The sequence below is a fragment of the Protopterus annectens genome, chromosome 11.part0, assembly GCF_019279795.1.
Source record: "Protopterus annectens isolate FY-2018-M chromosome 11.part0, PAN1.0, whole genome shotgun sequence".
Lineage (NCBI taxonomy): Eukaryota > Metazoa > Chordata > Ceratodontiformes > Protopteridae > Protopterus > Protopterus annectens.
The window spans coordinates 1,133,456,282-1,133,468,781 of record NC_056745.1 but is presented as its reverse complement, the minus strand read 5'-3'; the positions used below and the strand labels follow the sequence as shown (position 1 = coordinate 1,133,468,781).

Below are 12,500 nucleotides of genomic sequence, written 5' to 3'. Positions count from 1 at the left end.
GCGTCTAGTAAATTAAGAAGCTTGTTGATAAGCTCTTTGTCAAGTTATAGGTGTTTTGTGATTAGCATGCTCAATGTGCTTACTGAGCTCCTTGATAAGCAATGTGGTCAGCAGTCTTCCTGTGACAACAAAGCTACATGTGATCACAAAGCTCCCTGTCAGGGGACTTCTCTGAATTAACAAGCTACATAGGGTTACCAAACTACCTGTCCCTATTACATTATAAACTCCTTGAGACTAACAGGCTACCAAACTACCTGTCCCTATTACATTCTAAACTCCTTGAGACTAACAGGCTACCTAACAGACAATGAGCTTCCTGTGATTACCAAGTTCTATGGAGTTACTGAGTTATCTTTCAAGTAATGAACTCCTTATATTTATCAAGCTCCCCATCAGGTAATGATGTCCTAATTACTAAGATCTGTACAATTACTGAGCCACCACTCAGGTAATGAGCTTCCTGTGGTCATCAAGTTGCTTCTGCACCTCTGTGAAAAAAATGTCAAGGGAAGGATGTTGGCAAATTGTTAGCCGTGACTTACATCTAGTAACACTTGTGGTCATTGTCTTGTAGCACTAGTGGCCTATATCTAGTAACACTACTGGTCTACGTTTGGTAACCCTAGTGGCCTATATCTTGTAACTGAATAGCCTGCTTCTGGTACTTGTCTGGAATATAACTCTGCAGCACCCTCAAAACACCAGCAATGTAGAAGGTAAGAAAATATGAGATGCACAAGAGAGGACTTGGGGACATGTGTGGCTGAAACATGAAAAATGTTAGGATATTAGTGGTCCAGGAAGACAGGGTGAATACATATTCAAGAAAGAAAGGTAAGCGATTAACAGCAATGAACTGTGCTACATCCTGAACATACATACATACATACATACATACATACATATAAACATTTCAGGCACAGACAACAATGCCCCTCTAGCCTGCCAATATACCAAAAAGTACAGTTGTGTACACTTACCATAAATGTAGATGTTCGAGTGCATTCACTATTGCAGTCATCACACTTGGGTTACCTGCCTTGCATGTAGCCCTCAGTCGGCCTAAATACCAGAGACTTAGTATTTCTGCATCGGATGCCATTGCTCCTGGACTGACGTCAGGTCGTCAGGGGTATAAAAACAGGCAGCCGATGCCATTACATCAGTTTTTCTTGCCCCAAATGTCGGGAACTCCCAAATAGGGAGCTAGGTTATGGTGGGGAAACACCACCAGTAAAAAGTAAATACCAATACTAGTAAAGACAGCCATAGAGAGGAGAGAGAAAGAGAGAGAAACCCAGGGGGCTGGTGGGAGGGAAACCAGGACTGCAACAGTGAATACACATGAACATCTACATTTATGCTAAGTGTACACAACTGTACTATGTTCTTCATGTTTCACTGTTGCAGTCATCACACTTGGGTGGATTCCCACAGCTGAGAAAGGGTGGAGGCAGTCAAGAAGAGTCAGGGATGGCTAGTAGGCCTTGCAAGACTGCTGTAGCAAAACCTGCCCTGGATTTGGAAAAGACAGGCAAGTGGTAATGCTCAGTGAAGGTGTGTACAGAACTCCAGGTAGCAGCTTCCAGGATGTCCCTGGTAGAGACTCCCCTGAGAAATGCTGTAGAGGTAGATATTGCACTAGTGGAATGTGTTCTAACCCCCTGAGGGGTTGGTTTTTCATGGTGCTTGTAGAAGAAATGGATGCAGTGTGCTATCCATTTGGAAATGGTTTGTTTTGAAATGGCCTTGCCCTCAGACCCTGTTGCAAAGCTGACTAGTAACTGGTCAGATTTTCTGAAGGGCTTAGTCCCATCAAGGTAGAATCTGAGCTGTCTGTGCAAGTCCAAAGAGTGCAGCATCCTTTCCCTTTTATTTTGAGGATTAGGGAAGAAGGTTGGCAAATGGATGGATTGGTTGAGAGTCACAATGGACACCACTTTAGGCATAAATGAAGGGTTAGTCCTGAGGGAGAGCCTGTCAGCATAGAAAATAAAGAAGGGTTCCACAGCCATCAGTGCTTGTAGCTCTGACACTCTTCTAGCTGAAGTGGACTAGAAGCAAGGCTATTTTCCAGGAGAGGAATTTTAACTCGGCTGAAACAGCAGGCTCAAAGGGGGGAAGCGTGAGCTTTTCCAGTACAAAGTTAAGGTCCTAAGCAGGGGTGGGTGCTCTCCTTAGTGGCCTTAAGTTGTTTGCCCCTCTCAGGAATTGTTTGATGAGACTGTGAGAGAATGGAGGTGGCTCAGTGTTGTAATGAGCCAAGATGGCAGAGGCATGGAGGAGAAGGATAGGCCTCTGTGGAGTAGTTCTGCTAGGTAATCCTGGATTAGAGGCAAGGAGGGCAGTGCTGTGCCCTCTCCTTTCGACCGAATCCAAGAACAATACCTTTTCCACTTATTAGCATAGGATTTCATTGTACTGGGCCTTATAGCTTCAAGGATGACGTCCAGCACCTGTTTGCTTAGGGTTGCTGGTGGGGTATTCAAGGAATATGCTAGGCTGCAAGATTTAGGGTTTGCAAATGTGGATGCAAGATCTGTCCCTCCTGCTGAGAGAGTAGGGTTGGGGGGTCTGGTGTAGGTGCCAGGGTGGCATCGTTGTCATGCTGCGCAGGAGTGGGTACCAGTGCTGGTGTGTCCAGTCCAGGGCAATCAGAATTGTCCTTGGCTTGTCCTGTTTTATCTTGAGTAATACTCTTAGAGAAGGAGCAGAGAGGTAAAGGCATAGATTGATGGGTTTTCCCATTGAAAGGATATGGAATCCACTTTCCAGGCCCTGTTGTGGCGATTCCTGGTGCAGAATTTGCTGAGCTGGTGGTTGCAGGAGGAGGCAAAGAGATCCACCTCTGGGGTCCCCCATTTCTGAATCAGAAGGTTGAAAGTGCTGGGCTCCAATTTCCACTTGTGTGGGTCTAGGAGATTTCTGATTAAGTTGTCTGCCAGTGAGTTTAGTTTGCCTGGCAGGAACTGAGCTTGTAGATGGACTTTGATGTCCAAGCCCATGGTCCACAGGGCCATTGCTAACCTGCAGAGTGGGTTGGAATGGTTTCCCCCCTGCTTGTTGATGTACCACATAACTGTGTTGCTGTCTGTTTAAATCAGCAGTTTTCCTGGAAGGAGTAGGGATCTGAAAGCTGTCAGGGCATTTTGTACAGCTAGCATCTCTTTTTGGTTGATGTGCAGAACAATTCGACTTAGGCTCCAGTAGCCCTGAGTACATTTGCCAGCCATGTGAGCCCCCCATGCATAGTCTGATGCATCTGTGGTAAGGGTCTGGGCGGCGTGAGGTAGAGTAAATGTCAGTCCCTTGTTGTGGTTGCATGCTTCTGCCCACCAAAGGAACTCTGTCCTTAGACAGGATATGATAGGAATGACTGTTTCCAGGTCCTGAGAATGTTGGCACCAAAGACTTTACCAATGACGTTTTCTCATATACAGTCTTGCATATGGAATTAGCAGTATACATGAGGCCATGAACCCCTACCTTGCAGATAGCTGGGCTCTGGTAGCCATTTGTTTGAAGTAATCTGTCAGATAAACTTGTTTTTCTGAAGTGAGGAATGCCATCTGGGAAGTTGTGTCCAAGCTTGCTCCCAGGAATACAATCTTTTGACTGGGTACCAGTTGTGATTTCTTTTCATTGATGGTGTACCCCAAGGAAGTGAGAAGTTTTTTTTACAAATGCCAGGTGCTGAAGTAGCAATTCTTGACTGTCTGCCTGAACCAGGTAGTCATCCAAGTATGGGTAAATTTGGATATTTCTCTGCCTGCAGTATGCAATGACTGGAGCCAGGCATTTTGTGAATAACCTGGGTGCAGTAGATAAGCCAAAGGGAAGTGCAGAGAACTGATAATGCATAGATCCTGCCCTGAAACATAGATACTTCATGCATGACTCCCTATAGGGATGTGCAGATAGGCATCTTTTAAGTCTAGGGTGACTAACCAGGCATCCTTGGTTAACATAGGAAGAAGCTGTTGCAGGGTAAGCATTTTGAACTTTGGTACCACCAGGCAGGTGTTTAGAATTGAAAGATCCAGGAATGGACGCCAAGGGCCCTCTTTCCTGGGTGCCAGAAAGAGTCTGGAGTAGAATCCTTGACCCCTCTGTTCTACTGGAACAGGATGAATAGCTCTGATACTGAGCAGGGAAAGTACTTGGTTTTGAGCCTCTGCCCACTGGTATGGAGGAAGGTCTGGAAAACCGCTTGGGGTTGGCAGAGAATGGAAACAGAATTTGTACCCCTGGGATACAATGTTGAGGACCCATCGGTCCTGGGTGATGGACATCCAGTTTTTTGCATGAAGGGCAGAAGCAGTTGGACAGGGCTGGGAAGTGGATTGAAGAAGTCATTGTGAGCTTTTTCCGTAAGGAGGTGGCTTACCATTCCTTGATTTAGGGGTGGGGGCACTCCACTGCTTAGATCTCTGCATACCCTGAGACTGTAGTCTGGGTGGTCTGTTTCCCCTGGGTCTTGTTTGAGAAGGCCTGGGGGGGGTTGGAAAGGACCAGTGTTATGAAGGGCAATGCCTACTGAATCAAGGGGGTTGCACTTGTAAGAATTCTTTAACAGTCTGCATAGATTTAGCTTTTTCTTCCATCTTTTTAAGAACTTCTTCTGCTTTGGTGCCAAACAGAGAGTCCTTATTCAAAGGAGTGTCTAGTAATTTAGATTTGACATGATCTGGCAAGGTCTGCTCCTTCAGCCAAGCATGTCTTCTCAGTACAGAGCCAGTGACTGCTGCCCTGCAAGATGCTTCTAGGGCATCAAAGCCACACTGCAAAGTATGCTTACTGACTTGGTTTGCAGAGTGCATAAGCTCCTGCAATTCTTTATTTTCTGCACAGTCTATAAAAGTTACCACTTTTTGTTTAAGAAGTTCCATAACATGTTGCTGGTACTTCAGCATGTGAAAGTGGCAATTCAAAGCCCCGATAACAAGAGTTGCAGAGGTATATACCTTCTTACCCCATCTGTCCAAAGCTCTGGAATCCCTGTCCGAAAGGGGTGGGATTCTTGGCTGTAGTAGCCTTGATACCTTTAGGCCCCTGGGAAATGATCTCTAGGTCAGCAGTAGGATTCTTGAACAGAAACTTGCGAGTATCAGGTACTCTGTAGCACCCATCAGGTTTCCTAGGGGCAGGAGGTAAAGTGTCAGGAGTAAGACTGGATTCCATGAAAACATCATCCACAACATCCATAGCTAAAGATCTGTGCTGAGGCAACTCTAAAAATTCTCTGAGTCTCTTTTTGGACTGAGGATAGTCTTGGCATTCCCAATGGAAATGCTCTCTTAAAGTATGCAAGGTTTCACTAAAAGAAAAATCCACTGGAGGGGAGGCAGAGGGAATGGATTCCTCTGCATCTGAATCCTCATAGGCGGTTAAGGGCATAATCAAAAATGTCAGAGTCATCGGATTCCTGGTCTGTAGAATCTGAATGGGACTGGGTTCTTTGTCTCTTTGCAGGGGAAGGCTGACTTTTCCTAATCAGTGCAATAAGGTCTTCAGCCATTCTAAGCATTTGTTTTTGTGGCATGGGGGCCTGAGCATGTGCTTTGTTCATCGGTTTCCTTAGGCGTACTGCGTACTCTGGGCCTAAGAAACTAGGTAGTTTTGGTAATAAATGAAGTCGTCAGTTTAATTCGAACATCAGTAGAACAAATAACTGCCTCAGAAGCTGGTGCATGCACAGTGGCTCTGGACCCATCCAAGGTAGAGACATCTGCAGGTTTCATAGTCGAAGAAGCATCTCACGGTATACTGGACTCCAAATGAGTCTCAGAAGAGGCCTGCGAATCCACTGAAGCAGGCGTCAGGGGCTGCAAAGATGCCTCACTGAGTACCAGCAGACTGGTGACTAGCTTAATGGAAGCGTCATCGGCAGTTTTTGACCTATGCGGTCTGACTGTCTTTATCCTTAAGTTTTTTTGGAAAATCGGTAGTCGGATGGCTTACCAAAGCCATTTCAGCGTATGGAGAAAGACAGCAAAAAAATTTAGTGACAAAAAGGGCCTGACAACGAATGGTTTGGGTGTTAAAGCACAAAACTGACAGCGAGGGACATCGTGGTTTGGGCCTAAACAGGTGACGCAGTAAGAGTGAAAATCTCTGTGAGGTATTTGCTTTCCACAGGCAAGACAATTGTTAACTTTTTCTGACATCGGTTAGAGGAAGAAAAAAGGATCCCCAATGGGGTACTTAGCTTTAGACTTCTTCAGGATTATTCAACAAAAAGGAAAAAACTCAGGTAGAGGCCGACTGGGACTTGCGAACTGCTTCTGCTTCGGGCTCCTCCTCGGCAAGAAAGTCTGATATAATGGCGTCGGTTGCCTGTTTCTATACCCCTGACGACCTGACGTCAGTCCAGGAGCGGCAGCATCCAACGCAGAAATACTAAGTCTCTGGTATTCGGGCTCACTGAGGGCTACCTGCAAGGCAGATAACCCAAGTGTGATGACTGCAACAGTGAAACACGAAGAACATCAGTTATTCCAATAGTATGTGTCCAGGTTGTTCTTAAAATGTCTAAACTAGTGCTTGCTTTAATGTAGATGGTAGCCTATTCCATATATCCGCTTCTCTCACAGAGAACCAATATATAGATGAAACTAAGCAAGTAGCATAACTGTGGCTCATCATTTGGCTTACTGCTTGGCAGTCTGACAAGAAACTACAGAGTCACAACAATGACCTTTAATTAGTTTACTATCTTGCAGTTGCATAAAAAGCATGCAGCAGTACTGTCAATGCAATATTAACACATATTCTTTCTTTAATTAAAAAGTAATTTACACTTTAAGCAAACTGCATTTTCCATACCAATTGTAAGGAGACCTGGCATCTCTACCTTAACACCCTCCCACTGGTGCTAAGAAAATGTTAAAAGCAATGCTGCCTTACAAATTGTATTATGGAAAATACAGTTTTCTGCTGTTGACTGGGTATATACTTACACTGGGAAGCATCAGGAACACAGTCTTCCACTGTAGTCACAATATGGAACACAGATGGTCAAGCACTCATGACAACTGTCAGCATGTCAGTAGAGCAACTGAGCTATACTTGTGTTTACTGGCAGACAGGGGCACATGGACACTGATAAGGCAACTTACAATCTAAAGAATTATGGTTTTGAGGAGGACCAGTGTAAACATTCAGCTATTAAAGGAAATGCAACAGTCCTTCACTCAGTGAAAAAGTGCCTTATGTTTATCATCATTCTTTTGTTCCTGTTCACTAGCTGAGCGCATAGAAGGAAATGACTGCCTATGCTCCCACAGCACATAAAAGTGTGTTTAAAGAGGCTGGACTGGTCTGCTTTCACTGACAATCTTTATTATTTATAAGCCTCTTTAAAATCCTTGCATTTTAAAATTATAACTTTCTGCTTGCCCATCAACAGCTTTTTTTAAACATCATGTCAATCAGCCTGTTTAATTTAAAAGCATTTACACAACATACCTATACAATACAACACACACACACACACACACACACACACACACACACACACACATCTGTGCAATGCAACAGCTTACAGACTACTGCAACATCAGACACAGTAGTGGACATTAGGACGATGGTGATGGGGGGAGGGGGACAGGTGAGAAGCTACAGTGTGACAGCTGCCCTGAACACCAGAGCCTACAGAATCATGGAAATAAAGTCATTTGCCTTAGGGGGTTCATACAATGACTTGCTACACTAATGGGGCACATCTGCTGCTAATGCACTCCAAATAAACTTGTAGTAGGTACTCACATAACCTTTTATCATTCCACAGATGTGATACTCTGATATTACAGTAGCTGAATATTATATTCTTGACCTGTGTGGCCTGGAAGTGAAGCTCTCCTACACATTGGAAAGACTGCTCCAGTTGGAGGCAAGGTTACAACAAGGCCCAGAGAGGACGCCGGTCAAAGTGCAGCACCAATCACCATACACCACTGTTGCACTGATCTGAATGGCTGCAATATGGTGTAAAAGAAGTAATAAATGTAGAGGCTCACACAGGTACTTCTTACCCCTTACAGGCAGCTGGATTAAGGAAGACAGTTGCTTTCTTTGCTTGAACAGTGGGAGGAATAACTTGGTCACCAAACACCTACAGAAAAAAAAAAAAAAACAACAGTAAGTACAGCTGAGATTCTGGAAAGGAACACAAAGGGAAAGTAATAAATCTTTTCATCTGTAGCCTCCTACTTCCTTATGCTTCACCACTGCAGAAGGTCATCCAGTAAATGTGTCTCAGGCTGTAGCATGACTCACCTGTTCTTGGATAAAGTTCATGGAAACAAATAAACCAGCCTGATCACACTACTTAAAGTACTTCTTGTTATCCTTCTGCTGCCCTTCAAAAAGCCAACTATGGATGCATGCATGCATGCAGGATAGCTGTCGAAGCAGTTTGCCTTCTTGGGATGCTCCATTTATTGAGAAATTAAAACCATTTCATACTTAAATCAGCTTATCTGACACACAGTCTTGGTCAGTCATGAAATAAATGGATTCTCTGGTAGAACTAGGATAGTAGAAAGTAGTAGAATGTGCTTAATAGCAGCCTCTTGAATGAGACCAATGTTCCACTAGTACAAACCCAAGAAATGCTCTGCAACTGAATGCTCTTAAATTAACTGGTAGTTCTGAGGCCATATAAACAAAGTTGGCAAATTAGACTGGCATGTTTAATCTACACACTGAAGTGGGAAAAAATGATTATGCTTGATGAATGGGAGTGTATGTATGGTTACCTGGAAGCCAATGAACCAGCCAAACACCAAATGTGCATGATTCACAATAAGGCAGTTGAGACAATGAAGCAGCCGGAATAGATGAAGCACCAGTTAACTGAAACAGAAGAGAATGAAGAAAACAGAACTTGAAGTGGTACAGAGTTTTAGAAGGTGCAACAGGAAAAATGAGCTTGATGGAATATGTGAAAAAATAAGATGGAGTAGACTAGTTTTACAAAAGACTCCCTGGGAATGGCAGAGGTGAGATATTTGCCACTACCAGAGTCTGAATTCGAATATGGATAACCAAGGCTAATTTTCCCAGACTTTTGACTTATTATAAAAAAAGAAACAAATACTGTAAAAGTTGAAGCAGCCAAGGGGGCATGCTGTGGATGGGAGATCTGTGTTTGTAGAACATGATTATTCTAAGATGGCATTAAAATAGTGCAGAAGGAGCCATTGCGAAGGTAACACAAATAACCATGAGAGTAATTCAAAAAAGAGACAGGCCTAAGTAGTAAGAATTTGCAGTATTAAGATAAGTGGATACTTTATGAAAAATAAAAGATGACTCGGAGGAGAAATCAGATTCAAGAGGCATTTACATGTCTGTGTTTTCCCAATAACAAGATGGCAGGATCGATCAAAATGTTCTTTAAGAAGAGATCAGCTAAGGAATGCTGGAGGTACACTTCATTAAAAACAAGATAATGAATGCACTATTCAGCATGTATATATGAAGGCCAATATGACCTGGATATGTAGCAGGCATTTACCTACAAATATGTTGTTAAACTCAAACAGTTAAAGGGAGAGGCTATGTGGGCTATTTGGGTCCATCAATCACTGATGTGCTTGTTAGTATGGGTTACAGATGCCTAGCGAATAAGAAAATAAAATAGAGAAATCTATTTTGTCAGCACTTTTTTTTAGTTATAACAGAGGCTTATATTCACATGTCCCATATTTAATGTTTTGATTTTATAGCTGCATATTTGTACTTCTGTTATTGTTTTCTGATGTGGATGCCACACACAAGAATTACAAAATGCTTGGGGTAATTGCTTACCTGTACATATGTTGTGAAATGTATACAGTTAGAACGTGAGGTTGTGAGGAACATTTGGGAAAATCATAAGAACATAGGCAGTAACTAGGCTAATGGCCCTATGGCCCCTACAAGCCTAGTCAAGTTCTACCCTTATTTCCACGATCAGCACCTACTGCCCATGTCCAAGAGGGACACAAGTGGAACTTCCCAGGGTGAATTTATGGTTACCCATCCAATAATTCAGACTGCATGTGAAGAGGGCCAATGAGGTGCTCTGTTTGATATGAAGTAGGAATCTGTTCCAAGGCTGTGGTAACCTCTAGAAGACAAATCTGTTCCTCCAGCATGTTCTTTTAATGTCACATACCACGTTAAGGTCTTTAGAGCGAGTAACCCTTGTACCATTTGACTTGTGGATATGCAGCATTTCCAATAAAGCAGGGTCACAGACTGGCTTATATGCAAGGCAGAGATCGCCTTCGAGTAGACAGTATGAAACACAGTAAAGTGACAGTGCTTTCAGGCAATCCACATAGGACAGATGCTGAAGACCTTGAATTTTCCTTGTGAAGAACCTTTGTGGTCTCTCCAATTGCTGCAGATGCTTGCAAAGGTACATACAAAAAGCGGCATTTTACTCAATTAGTGGCGTGATGAGGGAAGAGTACAGGGAGGTTATAACTTATTTTTTCCAGAGGCAATGCCCTTACTTATGAGATGAGCAATATAGACTGCCCTTCTTACCACTGTTGAGGCATGGTGATCATAGGTAAGGTTGCTGTCAACCTGTGTGCCCAGGGTCTCTTACCACTGAGTGCATACTTAAGAGTGTTGCTATTGATGTTAGTTAACAGGAACATTGCTCTTAGCAAATGGGATGATGAACTCAAGGCCATGACTTTGGCACCAATCATTTGTTTGTGTAACACCCTCTTATAGGATGTTGACATCATTTGGAGATTCTATGACCACTCCCAGTTTGCAGTCATCAGCAAACTTTGTCAGCCACAGACCTTTAGTTTTTGCATGTATTTCAGAGAAATAGATTCCAAACAGTAGATGTCCCATGACTGATCCCTGTGGAACACCACTGGTTACAGGTCTGCTCTTGCAGGTGGATTCCCCTATTTTGACTATGTGTGTTCTATCAGTAAGCCAGTTAGTGACCCATCTAACAATATAATTGTTGATACCTAGCTGGGTGAGTTTGTCAATGATGCCTGAGTGGGGGATAGTGTCAAAAGCCTTGGCTAAGTCTAGGTAGACTGTATGCACAGATTTCCCTTCGTCCAGAGCCTTGATAACTGTTTTGAAGAAGTCCACCAAGATTAACAGGCATGAGCTTCCTTTGACAAATCCAAACTGAGTAGGGTCAAGTGTTTGGAGAATACCTACATCTTTGTTGATAATGTCCATGATGATTCGTTCCATGGCCTTGCAGATAACGCTAGTCAGGCTAATAGGTCTATAGTTCCCGGGGTCAGTGGAAATACCACTTTGTGCAAGGGAATAATGGTGGACGTTTTCCATTCAACTGGGATGAAGCCAGTGCTTAGACTATGACTAAAAAGAATACCCAATGTTGTTGCTAATTCTTGTTGCAACCCGTGTAGGACGCAGTCTGGGATGTTATCATATCCCATAGATGCTGTGTTTTTGGCCTTAGAAATGGCATTTACGACCTGCTCTTCAGAGATAAAAGGCAGGGGACAGGTAGTAGGGATGTCATGGGGTATGTGTAGCAGGGACAGGAGAGTGATGTTTTTACAGAACCTGTTGGCCAACAGGTTAGCTAGGTCCACAAGCTCAGTATATGTGGTATCATTAACTACCAGTTCAAAACAAATCTGGGCCTTTCCTTTTAGGTTACAGACGTAACTAAAGAATGCCTTAAGGTTGTCCTTAGTTGAGGAAGCTAATCCGGATTCATAGTTTGATTTGGAGGACTTCATAAGAAGTCTTATTTGCTTGTTTAAGCTGAGGATAGAATGTTTCTAGTTCAGGGCTTGCTCCCTCTTACTCTTAGACAGCAATTTCCTCCTCTTACTGTAAAGCCTGTTAATGGCAGTTGTCCACCAGGCAGGTTTGATCTTCCTTGAGGAGCTTGTTTTGGTCCTATCAGGTACGGCTGAGTCAATGCAGTTATACAGGTACTTGTATAAAGCAGTGGTGTAGAACTCAGCATAGTTTCAAGTTCCATCTGAGGGGGGAGGTGCAGCCAAACTATTTATACCATCCCATAAGAGGTTATAATCTGCTTTGAACAAGTTTTTTTAGTTTAGTTGCTGTGGGGGGTGGGGGTCAGGTGTGATAGTTACTTCAAATGAGACTGATCTATGGTCAGATCTCACGAGGGAAGGCCTCATAGTGGAGGTGCTACAGTGGTCCCCCATACTGGTAAGCACCAGATGCAGGATTTTGGCACCCCTTGTGGGGGTGTCAACCAGCTGGTCCACGGCATTGGAGTTAATGAAGTCAAGAAACCTTTGGGCAAGTGAGTTTAAGCATGGGTAATTTACCCAGTCAATGGATGGGTAGTTAAAGTCGCCCAAAACCATGGTGTTCGGATATATCTTGACAGACTCAAGTAGACTGAAATAGGCAGACTGGGTGTTCTGATTATCTAGGGGGCTCTGTAGCTGCCAATGACTTGAATAGGTGCCCTACCAACAGTTAATTGCACTTGAAGTATCTCCAGGGAA

The 12,500-nt window shown here is 43.5% G+C and overlaps 1 protein-coding gene across 1 annotated transcript in view; it reads right to left on the bottom strand.

The window, feature by feature from the left end:
- The window catches only part of AGK (acylglycerol kinase), a 929,730-nt gene that overhangs the window by 822,123 nt on the left and 95,107 nt on the right, over window positions 1-12,500 (bottom strand). Inside the window, exon 4 of the mRNA XM_044088489.1 lies at window positions 8,037-8,116. Coding sequence (XP_043944424.1) covers window positions 8,037-8,116 — 80 coding nt within the window. The remainder of the gene's footprint in view (window positions 1-8,036; window positions 8,117-12,500) is intronic.